Source organism: Phoca vitulina, unplaced genomic scaffold (assembly GCF_004348235.1).
Source record: "Phoca vitulina isolate PV1807 unplaced genomic scaffold, GSC_HSeal_1.0 scaffold5, whole genome shotgun sequence".
Lineage (NCBI taxonomy): Eukaryota > Metazoa > Chordata > Mammalia > Carnivora > Phocidae > Phoca > Phoca vitulina.
The window spans coordinates 45,035,372-45,053,006 of NW_022589708.1; the positions used below are offsets into that span (position 1 = coordinate 45,035,372).

Consider the following 17,635-nt stretch of genomic DNA (forward strand, 5'->3'; position numbering starts at 1 on the left):
TTTTTTTTTTTTTTTTTTTAAGATTTTATTTATCTTAGCACAAGTGAGTGAGTGGGGCAAGGGGCAGAGGGAGAGAACCTCAACCAGACTCCCTGCTGAGTGTGGAGCCCAATGTGGGGCTCTATCTCAAGACCCTGAGGTCATGACCTAAACCCTAGTCAAGAGGGATGCTCAACCAACTGAGCCACCCACATGCCCCTTTAGATGCATTTCTTGACATGAAACGAACTATTCTTTTTTCCTGAGCATTCTGGAAGTCTTGAAAATAGTGGCCAACCAATAGTAAAGGGTAGATATTTTTTATGTAGTTTAGCTTAAGAATTCAAGTTAAAAACTTTTTTCTAAGTGTCTTAATTCTGTTAATAGATTCACATTGCTTTCTTGGATGTCGCTTTCCTTCCTCAACCCTTTGTCATTTTCTCTAGACTTGTCTCGGACAACGAAGCATTTGTTCTTTCACATTCTCCTTGCATCTTGCACCTCTTCCACAGAGAACAGAAGAACTAGCTAATAAAGTATGAGTGGAGAGTGCAGTGTAAGGGGACAACAAACACGAATCTGGAAAATACTAAAAATTCAGCACAACAGGAGGTAGTTGGGAAAGGAAAGGAGTCCGAAGTCGTAGCAGGCAGTGCTCACAGCAGGGTCAACTCTATAGTGTTTTGTCTAATAACTACTGTGGCGCAGTTAAAGTCCATTCGTACTCCTGGAAAAGCATAGGAGTAGTTTGAGTATCAGATGGTTTTTAAGTTGTGGTTATTAATTTCCACACTGTGATGCTCTGAGTGGCACGCACATGTGATTGGCAGCAAGTTAGCTCAAGGGCCGTGTCCTACCTGCATGTGACCTCGCAGGAGTCCTTAAACCTTTGTGAAATCATATTCTGTTATTCCTGATATAGGTACAAAGTATATGAAGTAAAGGTTTAGAGTGGCCAGTCAGTTAAGACTGAAGTGAGTGGCTTTTCAATCAGTTGGCTACTTGTAGTGTTAGCTAAATGAATGGTTAAAATAGTTTTAAAACGACTTTAGGGGAGAATAATGAAGATAAGGAGAACGTACTGAAATTTCTTTTGAGGGGAGCTACACAAGTCAGCAGGCAAGAAGGTGGGGGGAACCCAACAAGTTTTTTTTAACATTTTATTTGACACCACAAGCAGGGGGAGCAGCAGGCAGAGGGAGAGGGATAAGCAGACTTCCTGCGGAGCAGGGAGCCTGATGCTGGACTCGATCCCAGGACCCTGAGATCATGATCTGAGCCAAAGGCAGACGCTTAACCGACTGAGCCACCCAGGCGTCCCAGCAAGTTTTGAATAAGCCAGTTTCTGAATATCTTTTATCTATAAAAGAAATAAAGAGAACCAGATATGGTATTAGACATCGTTGGTATAAAAATGTCTACTTCTGTTTTTTCCCAATAAAACAATGGATGACATTAAAGTTACATGTGAAAAATATAATGAGATGATGGAAGATGACATCTTCCTGGGGACTACTACTACTTTTTACCCTTTAAGACAGATGGAAAGACTTGGATGATCCAAGGGTGGAATTCATGACTTAGGTGACTCACACAGTGCTGAGTGGGCATCCAGTTAGTACCTGTTGGTTCATTATTCTCTAAAGGTGTTTCATTTCATCTCTTCGACAACACTCACATTGCCAACAAACCCAAGTGTGTCTATAAAGATTACCCTTGGCGTTCTGGATATTGCTTGTGGTTTGCTTTTCACCAGTCACTGTTTGAAAGGTATTCTCATTGGGGCATGGGACATCTCTGGTCATGGGGTGGGGAGATTGCAGGAATCCTGCCCCCTGCTTTCAGACAATAGTGAAATCAAAGTATTTTCACTTTCTTTTTTATGCCTTTAGATTGATCTTCAGATCACAGTTCATTATTGTCAGAGTTTTGTGATGCGAGTTTATATTACTAAGACTCCGTGACAATAAATTGAAAGGATACCTCTGTGAAAGAGGAATTCCAATTTATTTTAGCATTCTAATTATTAACTATCTTGCAGTTAAACTTTCTTAACTCTTTTTCTCCTCCTCCTCCTCTGTAGCGACTTTGTTACCGTAGAGATTATTTGAGCACTATAATGCTCCATTTTTGCATCCAGCCTCAGACAAATGAGAGGTTCCTTAGCAAGCAAACAGAATGCAAGTCTGTGAAGTGACAAAGAAACATCCTTCAGGAATTTTAAAAAAAAAAAAAAATTCTAATTTTTTTTTTTTTTAAAGATTTTTTATTTATTTATTTGACAGAGAGATAGCACAAGTAGGCAGAGAAGCAGGCAAATGGAGAGGGAGAAGCAGGCTCCCCGCAGAGCAGGGAGCCCGATGCGGGACTCGATCCCAGGACCCTGGGATCATGACCTGAGCCGAAGGCAGCCACTTAACCGACTGAGCCACCCAGGCGCCCAAAAAAAATTCTAATTTTTAAACCTTTTTTCTTTGATCCTATGTGACGAAGGACTTTGATTTGATTAATGACAAAAAGAACCCTGTGATTATCATAGATCTAGATCTTAGATCTTAGAACATTAGCGTTCTTTACGGTTTGGTTTTGTTTTTAAATAACAGGGACAGTCATGTGTCCTGGAGGATCAGAGTAGGCTCTTCAGTAGTGGACTCAAGACCTTAATGAGCTCCAGGTGATCCCTCACGTTCTTTTCCAGCTCAGTGATTTTGTTCATTAAAATAAATTTATTTCATATTCGTCAAAATATTTTTTAAAATTTGGAAGGAAAAACAATAGGCAAAGGACGTCTAATTTTAAAAGATGTTGCTCCAAGATGTGTTTTTTAGGATTCCTTTCCTGACTTTGCTTTGTCAGGCTTTTTCATGAACTCATAACATTTTGTTCTGTATTACATCATTCACTTACTCTGTCTTTTCAAGGTACCTGTCCCCAGTGCCAGGTAGATTCATTACTCATACAAATCTAGGTTATATTTTTCTAGGAAAATTAATTACTTTATACCGGTTACATATGGTTTGCTTGTCAGCAGGAAAGCTTTAACATATTTTGGGGCAGTATAATATAAGCATTTAAGCAGAGTTTTTTCTCTCTGTGCATAAAGTACATTAATGTAGGTTAAAAGTAATATATTTTGTAATACTAATATTTTCCTGGGATACTTCTCATGTTTACTGCAAAGTAACAAAGTATCATGAATGAGGGCACAGGTCAAAAACATGCCATGGGCGCATCATATACCTTTTGAATGACCGTAACTGTGTGTACTCAGGTGATTACTCCTTTGTTTTACAATTCTAAGGGATCTATTAAATGTAATAGAGCATTATACAGAATTGGCCCAATATAATATGAATGCCATTTGCAACGTTTAAGGATAAAAACGTAGAGAATTTAGCCCATTTGGGAACATTTAAGACATATGAAATGACTTTATGAGAAGTAATCACTGCTTAATTCTACTTCTTGTGCTGGACATAGAGGTCCAAACAGAAGGATTCATGCCCACTCAGAATTGGTATTCTAATAGAGCTTCATTTTATCTTTCTAACGTTTTATATTTATTCTATGGAACCATTATTAGTTTTTGCTTTGTTTTTAAGTCTTATTTGAGCTTACAGTCTTTCTACTTTCTTGTAGGAAGAAAAGAAAAGTTTCCTCTAGACAGGCAAATTTGAAGACATTCCTTGAGCTCCGGGAATTTTAAGATATTTCTTAAAGCTCTTTGTAGAGGGGAGTCATTAACTACATTAGTCGAACTCTTAGCATCTTGGCCGTATACACTTAAACGTTTAATCTGTCAGGTGGCTGCAGAGAACACTATATGTGATTTATCTCTTTATATTATTTACTACGAAACTTCTCAGTCGCTGGATGGATTCAGTCTCCCGGACACTGTTCTCTCAGAGGTATCTCTGGAGAGCCACCCCCTATTGCTCAGAGGCGGTTAGACGGGCACACGGGGCTGTACCATTTCAGCCAAGGAGTGTCCGTTACCGCCTTTTGACTCTAGTAAGTTCAGGCTTCTGTCTGGTCTGTTTAATTTTAAATAACAGTCATTGTATTATGAGCAGATAGTCTTGTGCCTCCTGAACAGAAATCCTATAAGCTTTGTGTGACATTGTCCTTTACTTTTTTCCTTTAGGGTCTGTGACTGACACAACTATTCCCTATTTTAACCCTCTGGTGTTCTGTCAGTATTTTTTTCCCCTGACCTTGCTTCTCACTGCTTTTGATATTTATAATAGTTGTTGAAATTCAATAGTTTCACTGTTATTGCCTCATCAAGGTGTTTTAAGTCTCAAATCCCTAGTATATTTGGACAAGGAATTCATAGCTTAAATGCCTTTTGTCTCCAGCCTTCAGTTAAATGGCTCTTCTCCTCCCTTTTGCTAGAACACACGGGAGTCAGCTCAAGGCAAGAACTTGCTGACTATCTAGCCTTTTTGTTCTTTTTAAAGTCTTCAACCCCCCACATTCACAACAAGGGAACCCAGAGTCCCGAACAGGGTTCAGCTGGCATGGGATGGACCTGTGGCTCTGCGTGGCTTCTGTCTCTGGCTACGCCCATGTTCCCCAACACCCACCCTGCTAATTTAGTGTGCGTCAGGAGTCCTTCTACTTGGCTGTTTCTCAAGAAAGTCAATTTAGTACAAATTGGGACCTATTTACTTTCACTCCATCTAACACATACTGTTAGTCGGCAGGGCTTCTGAGGACAGCGGTTGCTATTTGAAGAAAACAAACCCTCTTTAGACCTTTCTGAATGTTTTAAACATGACCCCACATTTTCCATATTGAACAAAAATTAATGGTAGGAATGCTTTGTAATTTGTTGCTTCTGTACCCTGTTACCTTTTTAAAATTTGGTTTCTGTTATATATACTTGATTACTGGACCATTGTCATTGAATTAAAGCTTTCTTTCCATTGGGCATCTAAATTGTTAATTTTTCTTCTTTGAGGAATGACTCTTGATTGCTCACAAAAACAAGCAGGGCTCTTCTCTCTCCCTGCTATCAGTTTGAAGGGACATATTGCTTCCTCGGCACTGTCATACCAATAAATCATCCCAGATTACTCGCAGTCATACAGTACTAAAGTATACCATGCATTTTAAAGGGAATCTGTTATTTTCTTTTCAATCAGATGAGCAATGTGAAGAGACTACGGCCACGGCTCAGTGCTATTCTCTTTAAGCTGCAGTTTGAAGAGCAGGTGAACAACATCAAACCTGACATCATGGCTGTCAGTACTGCCTGCGAGGAGATAAAGCAGAGCAAAAGCTTCCGCAAGTTGCTGGAACTTGTGTTGCTAATGGGAAACTACATGAACGCGGGCTCCCGGAATGCTCAAACCTTCGGATTTAACCTTAGCTCTCTCTGTAAAGTGAGTTCGTTTTTTAAAAACACATATTTGCCTGAGCACTTACTTGGAAATGTCAGCCCTGATTACATTATTTAAATATTTTTATTTTGATGTGCTCGTTATCAAGAATTTGAAGGAAACCATGAACCCAAACCCAGAGTGAACTGAGCTAATTTACTCAACCTCAGAGCTAAATCCAAATATTAATTTTCTCTGATCTGCAAATCCAATGGAAGGATTTTGTTTAATAATAGAATTATGTTGTAAACCTATGCTTTCCCAAACTAATGAAATGGAACATCAAAATATTATTTAAATCTAATATTCAATTCAGGTAGCTGCAAATGATGGTATAGATGTATTGAAAATTGCTTAGGCTTGCCACTACATTTTTTACCTTTACTATTTAAATATTTCTTTGCTTTTTTTTTTTTTTTGCAAGCTGACTAAAGGGAGAAAAGAATGAGACTGCTTTATATAAAGGGAAAATCATTTTATTAGGAATAAACATGCCTTGGATGTCATTGATGATTTTGAAATGTTTCTATCTAAATATAATTTTAAAGGATGTGAGAATTAAGTAAGTTTAGAGATTTGTTTTTTTTCTCCTGGGTTCTTCCACAGGTTAAATGTCCTTACCGTAAATATATTCACTGTTTTATGTAACAGAGCTTTTTCCTCAGAAGCGGGCCATAGTAATAGTGCTTTATTGATCTGCTTACAACAAATTCTTCTCCGTTACACATCATAAGAAAAGCTTTCTTTTGTTTTTGACCTGCTCTAACATCTATGCTACCTGATTAAGGAATTTGATGACTGGTTTTCCCCGCTGTCCAGAAGTTCACTTCACGCAACTTCACTTGTATAAAAGACCTACATTAGCATACACCTGTTTCCAAAATGAAATCCGAAGAGGATTTCCGCTTTTACAAAATGGTGATTGTTCCTCTGCTTTACGCCATTTGGATTATGAAAGGTTTCATGGGACGCTCTACTTTCGGGTAGCTGGGGAGACCTGTGTTGCTATTGCCACTTAGGGAAGGTGAGAAACAAGTCCAGTTTTAGCTTTGGGTTTGCTTGAATAGTTGATCTCTCAGTGCTTTCATGACTTTCCTTATACAGTTTTCCTGACCTAAAGCCTGCTGTTGGTATCAACAGCTTGTGAGCTTGCTTAACTCCATCTCCATCTTTTTATTTTCCTCTCATTTTCTGAGCCTGATCTATTCAGTTAAGATCCCTAGCATGGGGGCTGTAATTCATAATACATGTATTGAAAATTTTGCACATTTATGGGGTGCTTACCTATCCTTGTGCTCAGTGCTTGACCTGATCATCTCATTGAATGGATGTAATTATTTATGTGGCATACACAGAACCCCTGTTTTTCACATGTAAACCATTATGATTAAAATTTTTAATAGAGTTCTATCCAAAAAGTTATGGCAACAGAGGTGAGAGAGAGAGAGTCTAGCTCGGTTAAGGGAGGACAGCTAAGCATTCAGAGAGGAGTAGGAATTTGAGCTGGATCTGGAAGTATGAGTGGATATTCCTGAAAAGGAAAGGCATTCTAGACAATAGCTATCAATTGGCATGAAGGGTCATATCATGGCATATGTGAGTCCACCAAATGATCGGAAGCTTAGACGGGAGAGGCGTGGAGAAAATGGAAATGAAATAGTAAATTGGTCTAGACTGAAAAGCACCTCCAGCGGCACACCTGATGGTGAAGATTAACAGAGACATGTTAGTTCTTTAATTCAAGTGATAGTCTCAGAGATGTCCCATAGCAATGTAATTCTGATAGCAGTATGGAAGAAAGGTGAGCTGCACTGTCCAATCCTGGTACCATGAGCCACGTGGGGCTGTTCACATGTAAATTAATTAAAATTTCAATAAAATTAGGAAATACCTCAGTCACCCTTGCCACGTTTCAGGTGAGTAAGTGTCCATATGTGTTGGCAGCATAAATATAGCACATTTCCATCACTGTATTCTCCTGGACAGCACGGGCCTAGAGGGTTATAGTTGGGAGAGACTCGGTGACTGGCGGACGTGTAGCAAGTGACTGAGGAACTCAAGCTGAAAAGATAGATGGCGAGGATGATGGAAGCTGCCTTCATTATTTAGCAAATATTCTGAAACAGTGTGTGTCTATTATGAAACGGTGACTATATGTTGAGACAGTGGAAGTACAAGCTTCGGTAGTGGCAGAAGGGTTTGGGGTAGATAAGTGACACATTTAAGGAGCATCTAGGGAACTGTGAGAATGTGGTGATAATGAACTTGGAAGGGAAAGGGCAAGGAGGCAAGCACACCTGCCAGATTCAGGCTTTCCCTGAGCAGGGAAGCAAAGGAAGACAGAGAAGCTGAAGAGCAAGGTCAGGGAGAAATTTACACCTGTAAATCAACTGGAGTTTGTTTCTTAGTGTTAAGTGTCTGTTCCTCTGGAGAGCTTGCATCTCAGAACTCCAGTCGACTCACAAAGAGTTGACCATATGCCTTTCCTCATGCTTTCCTTGCAGAGGAGCTGTTGACAAGACATTAGGTCTGATCGATGAGGTCGAGTATCCTGATACAGTGCCTGGTGCATAGTAAATAATAAATAGCTGTTGAGTGAATGACAATGCAATAGACAAAATGGACACAAAGTTGTGCCTCTTAGTTATGCAGTTGAAAGTAGACATCCTCTTATACTGATACATAGTGGCTGATGCATAGTAATTTACAAGGACAATGCATGTTGCTATTATTTTACTATAGTTCATCTGTAAACCAGTTAATCTGTATCCAGATAAGAGTCGACTGTATTTTCAGGCAATGATACTAGATATTTTGATCATCCCTATTAGAAGCCTTCTGTTGTGCAAGAAACAAAATAAATACTACAACTTTGTATTTTTTATTAGCCTACATGTCAAGTTGAAAGCATATATTGAACAAGATGATATCTCATCATGTTTGTTATCAGAAGTAGCAGCTTGATCTTTAACAATTGTGATTGCTTTTTCACACTGAGTATAAAGCATTTGGTTTGATGATAAACCCCCGTAAAAGGAATTCCATATTTATTTGACAGTAGAAAGACAGGATAATATTTTAATCTGTTAAAACATGCTGGGTAATTATATGACATCTAATATTCTGTATTCAAAATCTTTACTTTTAAATACCCTTTATAAATTTAGCTCTAGTATGAGAAGTGTATGAAAATTCATATTAAATAGTTAACTTTGCATTGTTTAGAAATAATTGCATGAATCGTGAAATCTGTATACATTATAGTTTAATTTTGGGGGCTATATTACATCTTTGTTTACATTTATAATTGAGATAGCTAAATACAATATCCCTGAGTTCAGAGGGAAAGCTTTGTGAGCTCTTTTTTATCCTAAAGATTTGATGTGGCCTATGATAAATAAGTATAAAAGTAAAATATGAGAAAGAAGATAAACATAAGTGAGAATCTATTAAGATATAGGTGTTTAGGTTTGAGACTCAGTGAAGTGCAAACATGGTAATGAAACTTTACATGAGCTAAAGATGAGGTTTCTCTCATTAGCCAAAGCTGAACTTCACAAGAAAAATTGCATGTGCATTGTTATAAAAGAAAAATATGATGTTGAGCCATGGTCTTTAAAACAGTAAATGAAAGAATCAGTTATATTAGGATCTTTCTTTTAGAACTAGCTCTCCCTCCCCTCCCCCTTTCCTTTCCCTACAAGTGTGGACCAGAGCCTCTTAGGGTCTGACACTCCAAGAGAACCCTCATGGTAAGATACAAATGTACTTTGCAGTTACATAATGCTATTCCTAGTTTAGGTAAAATGGTGTAAGTACCTTGCTTTCTGATGGCTTGACTATCTAGAAGGATAAACCTTAGAATATATAAAAGAGTGGATGGACTTCTTGTCATTCATAAAGTCCTCCAAAGATATTGCTAGACTTTATATAAGAATTGGATAATATGGAATTGGAGGTTATATTCTCTTTTTCAGGACATGCTATTGATTAAATGCAAATCCATATCCTTAGAAATTCAGTCAGTAAATGGTAGGGCCTGACCAAAATGCACACCTAGAAAAAATGCGTATGTGCTTAGTGTTGAAGTTAATTTTCTTAGACCTGTTGGTAGGGCAAAGACTTTTTTTTTTTTTTTTTTTTTCCTTCAAGTAGATCAGTATTCTAGCAAAAGAGTGAATTGACCCAATCATCCAAGTTTAACACCATACTAAAGTATATGAGAGGGTTTTAACTTGTAAATTTAAAAGGCAAATGTTACCAATCCATACATCATGGCTATAACATGTGTTTAATATTTCCTAATGTCTAATGATAGGTAATTTTGGAGTAACAAATTATCCTAATCAACACAGCTGGATGATTACCTATAAAATGTAGCTCTTTGTTCTGAGTAATTAAGTAAGCTGTATCGGGATAGTAGATATAAATTTTAGAAGAGTTTACGAATTGTAATAATTTACTTTTGCCAGTGTTGATGCTATTTTGGGGGAAAATTGCAGAAACCAAGTAATTATTGATTCCATTATAAATGTATCAGTATTAATCACTTTGTAGGAAACTTTTTTATTTTCTGTGGCAGTAGACCACGCAGTGAGTTCATCTCAAAGATGAAGTCATCAAAGGATATGTAGTAATGGGGATGTGGAGGGGTTAGAAGTTAGGTATTAAAAAGGTAGGCAGTGGGAGGCAAGATTTGTTTTTGTGTCCTCTCTTGATTTTGATTTTTTGTCCATTTAAAAGATTTTTTTGTTGTTGTTCATTGAAGTGCATGAAATTTTTATCTGATTGCCTATACTTTTTACAAGTGCAGGCTAACCAAAAGTAGAATAAAGCTGCCCAAAGCTGTGATGGAGAAGATTTTTATATTTATTCTTTCTTTCTTTTTTAAAGATTTATTTATTTTAGAGAGAGAGGGGACTCGAGTGAGTTGGGGGGGAGAAGCAGAGGGGGAGAGAGAATCCTGAAGCAGGCTGCCCGCTGAACAGAGAGCCCAACGGGGGTTCTGTCCCAGGACCCTGAGATCAAGACTTGAGCTGAAATCAAGAGCCAGCTGCTTTACCAACTGAGCCACCCAGGCACCCGTGGAGAAGATTTTTAAAGGAAAAAAAAACAAAAAACAAAACTGTTTAATTTCCTTTTTGTTTAATGCCCCCCACCAACTCCAGTGAGTGATTTCTTGAAGTTATGAACAGCTCTTCTTGTAGTACCTTGATTATCAACCTGTATTACCCTTAAAGAAATACTGATGTGTCACCTCCACATTGGATCCATTACTTGAGCATGTATGGGTGTGGATCTTGATTAGTGGCTTTTTAAAGGTCCCCTGGGTAATTTTAATGCACAAACTGAACTGAGAATCACTTTGTCTTCTGCCCTACTTCTTTATCCCAGAATGGAAAATCCCTGATTGGTGTGAAACCAGCCAACAAACAAACATACAGAAGCAAAACCCAACCAACACAAGAACAAAAAACAAAAAAGAAACAACTCCTCGTCTTCACTTAAGGATGAATGGTGAAAATATTTCCAAAAACTGCTGCTTTTTTTCATGCCAAGCTGAGCACTACTCTGAAAATGAAGTAAAGTAGTAAGTGGAGGGTGAATCTCAGGCACACAGCGGAACTGAAATAAGCTGATGGCCAGTGTCCTGAGTTATTTTGCAGGGCTCTGTCTTGTACAGGTAGAGTTTCAGTCATTATAAAAAGCAGGAGACAAATACCTCTGCCTGTCACTTGCTATAGCCATATAGGGTAATACTGTGAAGCTTCTTTTGTGAAATTTTGCTTCTCATATATCACTTTTCCTTCACTCTATGAAGTTATTTTGAAGAAAGACCTCTGCCAAACAAACCCATTGTTCCATCTGCATTGTGTTTTAGAAGGATTTTAGAGAGGTTTTTATTCTTTATTGGATTGGCAAAATCACACCAGTGAATTTTGGCACCCTTTGAAAGTAAAGCAATTTTTGGCCAAAGACTTGCAGATAACAAATGCCATTCTTATCCAGCCAATTAAGTCACTGAAATATTGACTTCCAAAGTAATGTGAAACTACTTAGGATTCTTAACCCCTTTGATTCATTCATTAACACAATTAATCTATAGCATTTTCCAAGAAATATTTTATTGGTTTTGCTAAGCAATGTTTTTGATAAATTTTATTCACATTACCTTTTTTTTTAAATTGCTATTAAGCATTGTAACTTGAAATTATTCTTTCACTAGAATTAGAGTGTCTTTGCTTATGAACAGCAAATACACTGTGAGTTATCATCTCACCATTCTCATAGAAAGCCTAGCTAATCTATCAAACTTCCTTTACCCCCAACACACAGCCTCAGCATTGTCCTTAACACCATACTTACAGCTACTATCCATTAGAGGCAGCACCCAAGATGAATCTTTCCAACCATCCCTGTTTTAGTCTAGTCTCCTGTTTTTATACATTTTAAAAATGAAAAATCAAAAATTGAGTAAGATGCTCCATTCCTGGAGGAACTTACTGTTTACCTCTTCTTTGTCAAGGGTCTGCATTGCTCTTGTGTTTTTGGGATAGAGGCAAAACGTGCAGGGTTATTATCTCCATAATTATAGTTAGTGGCATTTATGAACATTTGTTCTTAGGTGGCAGAGGTGGGGGAACATGATGATAAAATGGGAGCACACCAAAGGCAATGACATTACAAGAAAGGAAAATTATTGGACAATATCTCTCATAAACATAGATGCAGAAATTCTCAGCAAAATTTTATAAAATTTCATAAAATTTTATAAAAACCAATGATGTATAAAAAAATTTACATACCACAACCAAGTGTGATTTATTATAGGTATGGGAGGCTGGTTAAACATTTGAAAATCACTTAACAGAATCCATTACATCCACAGGCTAAATAAGAAAAATCATTTGATCATATTAATAGATGTAGAAAAGGCATTTGATAATATCCAACATCCATTCATGCAAAATACAGAGGGGGACTTCCTCAAGTTGATAAGGAATATCTACAAACACTACAGCTAGCATCATTCCTAATGGTAAGAAACTGAATGTTTTCCCTCTTCAATTGGGAAAAAGGAAAGGCTGTTCCTGCTCGCCATTCTTATTCAACATTGTATTGGAAGTCCTAGCTAATGCAGTAAGACAAGAAAATGAAATAAAAGATATTTAGATTGAGAAGGAATAAATAAAAGTGTCTTTGATCAGAGGTGAAATGATTGCCTACATAGAAAATCCCCCTGAATTAACCAAAAAGAAAAAAAAAAAAAAAATACTTCCTGAAACTAGTAAGTGATCATAGCAAAGTTTCAGGATATAAGATTGACATAAAAAAAAAGTTAATCGCTTTCCAAATACCAGCAATGAACAATTGGAACTTGAAAGTAAAACCGGTATCATTTATGTTAGTACACAAAAGAGTAATACTAAAATATGAACAAGATTCTTATGAGAAAAAATATAGAACTTTCATGAAAGAAATTGAAAAAGATCTAATAAGTAGATATTCCAGGTTAATGGAAAAGAATATTTTAAGATGTTTCTTCTTCCCTACTTGATCTATAGATGCAATGCAATCCTAATCAAAATCCCAGTGAATTATTTTGTGAATATTAACAAGCTGATTCTAAAGGTTATATGGATATGTAAAAGACCCAGAATACCCAGCACGACACTGAAGAAGAACAGAGTTGGAGGACTGGTACTACTGGACTTGAAGACTTATAAAACTGCAGTAATCAAAACATTGTTGTATTGGTTAAAAAAGTAGATCAATAGAACAGAATAGAGAGCTCAGAAATAACTCCACATAAATACAATCAAATCTTTAACAAAGAAGCAAAGGTAATTCAATTGAGAAATAATAATCTTTTGAAGAAGTGGTGTTGGAACCAGTGCACATAAACATGCAAAATGTATCTACATACAGACCTCAGGTCTTAAATAAAAATTAACTCGAAATGGACATAGGCCTAAATGTAAAATGCAAACTATACAATTTTTAGAAGAGAAGAGAAAATCTAAGTGACCTCAGGTTTGGCAGTGACTTTTTAGATAGGATACCAAAAGCATGATCCTTGAATGAAAACTATTGCTAAGTTGGATTTCATTAAAATTAAAAACTTCTGCTCTGCAATAAAAACACTGTTAAGATAGAAGACAAACCACAGATTGGGAGAAAATCTTTGTAAAATACCTATCTGATAAAGGACTTGTATCCAAAAATACACAAATAACTCTTGAAACTCAGCAGCAAGAAAACAAGAAATGGTCAAAAGACCTGACCAGACACATCACCAAAGATTTACAAATGGCAAGTAAATATATGAAGAGATAATCAACTTCATATGTCAATAGAGAATTACAAGCTAAAACAATGAGATAATACTACACACCTATTAGAATGGCTAAAATCTGAAACACTGGCCAAGACCAAATCCTGGCAAAGATGTAGTACAATAGGAACTCTCATACATTACTGAAGGGAATGCAAAATGGTAGGTCTACGTTGGAAGACTGGCAGGTACCAATTTAAACATAGATTTTTTTTTTAAAGACTTATTTATTTTAGAGAGCGAGCACGAGTAGGAGGGGCATAGGGAGAGGGAGAGAGAATTTCAAACAGACTCCACGCTGAGCACAGAGCCTGATGCAGGGCTCAGTCTCATGACCATGTGATCACAACCTGAGCTGAAACCAAGAGTCAGATACTTAACCGACTTCACCACCCAGGCGCTCCATGTTAAACATATATTTAACATAGGATTTAGTGATCACACTCTTACTCAAAGGAGTTGAAAACCTACACAAAAATGTTTATAGCAGCTTATTTTTAATTGTCAAACTTTGGAAACAACCAGGATGTCTTTCAGTAGGTGAATGAATAAACTCTGATGCCTCCATACAATAGAATATTATTCAGTAATAAAAATAAATGATCTCCTAAGCCAAGAAAAGACTTGGAGGAACCTTAAATGCCTATTAAGTGAAAGAAGCCAATTTGAAAAGACTACATACTAGATGATTTTAACCATTGGCTTTTTGGAAGAAAGAAAATTATAGAGACAGTAAAAAGATCCATGGTTGCGAGGGGTTGTGTTGGGATGGTAAGAAGAAAGAGATGAATAGGTAGAGCACAGTGAATTTGGGGTGAAACTATTCTGTATGACAGGGTAGATAGATGATATTCCTTCTTCAAAACCCATACAACTGTAAATGCAGAGTGAACCCTAATGTAAACAGTGGATCTTAAGTTAATGATGATGCATCAATATCAGCACATCAGTTGTGATGTGTACCACACCTAATGTAAAATGTTACTAATAGGGGAACTGGTGTGGAGGAGAAGGTATATGAGAACCCTGTTATTTTCTGCTCATGTAAAGCTGAAACTGCTTTAAAAAAAATGTGTTTAAAAAATAAAAGGTAAAACATTTATTTTAAAATTAATGTATTTGATCCATTTATATTAACTAAAGAACAGTGAGCTGTTTTAAATGTCTCGTGGAATAAGGCTGTATAAATAAACAACATTGAATGATACAGTAGATAATGTAATAAGCAAACATTTTTACTACAGGGCAAAAATACTTTTAACACTGCAGTTTCTATGTTCACTAAAATCCAAGAGAAATAAATTTAAAACGTAATTCAGGGAAAGTTGAGGGGGGATATGGAAGAAATCAGCTTATAATTATAGGAATCCATATTATATAAAGCATTTTCTTGCTTATTAATGTTTCAACTCTCACTTTAAAATGAAAATTATACAATATAAATTATTTTTATATATGAACATCACAAATTGTCTAATATCTCTTTTTACCTAATATCAATTGATCTCCACCTATCTTGAAAATCATTATGAAAGTTTTATTATTGGTATTAATAGTTATGGTGGTGACATAGATGATGTGAAGCATCTTATTTTATTTAAATTAAGATTTTTATTACCATTGTAGAGAGATAACCAATCTTTTTAAAAAATTTAATCAGCATGCCGATTATTTTCTTAATGTGTTTACACATATCAAAAACATTATTCATTGTATAATTGTGTTTTTCACTAGTGAGTTTTTACTGGCACGTTGACCTTCTGTCTGAGAAAATATATATTCTTTGGGTGCCTGGGTGGCTTAGTCGGTTAAGTGTCTGCCTTCAACTCAGATCATGATCCCAGGATCCCGGGATCGAGCCCCGCATCGGGCTCCCTGCTCAGCGGGGAGCCTGCTTCTCCCTCCCCCACTCCCCCTGCTTGTGTTCCCTCTCTCGCTGTGTCTCTCTCTGTCAGATAAATAAAAATCTTCAAAAAAAAAATATATATATATATATTCTTTGACAGTATGTGTTAACACATCTATTTTTATGTGAATACCTTTAACTTAGGGATACTACTTCATATGTACACAAATCACTTTATTCTGCATAGGATTTAAGATGGAATAAGATGTTAGTACATATACTTATTCAAGTCTTTTAAAGGTTAAACTTAACAGCTGTCTTTTCATCTACCCATATTCATATAATATTTTGTCAGCACTAATATAGCAATGTTGAAAGGCTTGCTGTTTGAGTGATAAGATTCAGGTGGCATTTTATTAAATTTATGGATAAAACACTAGAAAGAATGTAATGCTCTCAGAACTAGAGATGACCTCAGGGGAGAAGGTGTCTGTTCTTAGAGGCTTTCCAGGCTAGAATTAGCAGGTTATAGGGCTTCAGTATTTTAAATTGCACTGATGTTCTTTTGTTGTCTTACTACCATTTTTGTCCACTGTGGTTTTGAGAAATTTGTTTCTTTTGACACATAATAATCTCAAGATTTTTGTAGAGGAACTGTATTTTGTAGTGAGGTTATGAACTTTGGATTCACGCAGACATGGGTTTAAACCTTGACTTTACCAGTTAGTTGCTATATGATCTGGAGTATGCTGCATGACCTCTCAAATCTTTCTCCTCCTTAGTTATGCATATAATACCAGCTCCTCATAAAGATATTGTGTGTTTTAAGCACTAAATATATGGCTTCTCCTGGTCTCAGGATAAGTGCCACATAAGAGCTGTGGCTATAATAATATCAATGGTATTAGTGTTAATGGTGTTAATATTGACTATTACTAATATTCATAATTAAAAATGAATTTGATTATTAATATTAATCATTATCAATATTAATGGTATTCATGCCATTCACAAGTTAGGGTCTTCTAGAATGTTCATGGAGCAATTACAGATTCTCATAATTTTGTCATTTTATGATGTTCAGCAATGTCTGCAACAGCTAGAGTGTCCGTGCTGTTTTGATACATACTTAGATAATAGAAACACAATAATGGAAGCAGAGTTACTAATTTGGCAATATTCTTATGATTTAAGTGTCATTGGTCAAAGAGTAAGGGGCCTTTGAATTCTAAGGATCACCAAAAATTTACTCATATTTTAGGAATTTTCCTTGTGATTAGAACAATGGAATATTCTTTAAATGTCATCCAAATTTGTGCTGAATAGCTTAAAAATATTTCAAAACATTGCATTGTAGCTACAAGGGAATTCTACTCCAGAGTGACAACTAGGCCATGATTTATTACAGGATCTTCTTTTAACATTATTTTGTCTGGAATGAACAGAGCAGTTGAAGAAACTCCATCTATCTTTTTGTTTATTTGACATCCATGCTGCATTAAATGTACCTCAAAGAAACAATATACAAATAAGAAATTCTCCTTAACAGCCATGATTACTCACCAGCAAGATACATCTCTTGGCAATAAAACAAAAGGGAGCCTGTCAAACAGTATCTGTTAAAATTTAAATAAAGCATATTTTTTAAACCTAAACAAATTTTTATTTTATTTTTTTTTCTTTTTATTTTTTTTAAAGATTATTTAGACAGAGACAGCAAGAGAGGGAACACAAGCAGGGGGAGTGGGAGAGGGAGAAGCAGACTTCCCACTGAACAGGGAGCCCAATGTGGGGCTCGATCCCAGGACCCTGGGATCATGACCTGAGCTGAAGGCAGACTCTTAATGACTGAGCCACCCAGGCGCCCCAAATCTAAACAAATTTTTAAAGCAAATATTTTAGCTTCATTTTCTTTCCAAGAGTTAGCGTTAAGAAGTGTGTTCAAGTGAACTGTTATTTCTCTTCAACAAAATTAGCACCATCCCCCAAGCTTTCTGTATTCTTCTAGCTCAGTTGCTGATTATATATGATATGAGTAATTAGTGGAAATAGAATGTGCCCTTTTTGTTCACATTTCTCAAAAAGTGGTAG

General features: G+C 36.4%; 1 protein-coding gene across 1 annotated transcript in view; it reads left to right on the plus strand.

Moving 5' to 3' along the window:
- The window catches only part of DIAPH3 (diaphanous related formin 3), a 484,064-nt gene that overhangs the window by 253,298 nt on the left and 213,131 nt on the right, over positions 1-17,635 (plus strand). The window contains exon 21 of the mRNA XM_032402899.1: positions 5,127-5,366. Coding sequence (XP_032258790.1) covers positions 5,127-5,366 — 240 coding nt within the window. The remainder of the gene's footprint in view (positions 1-5,126; positions 5,367-17,635) is intronic.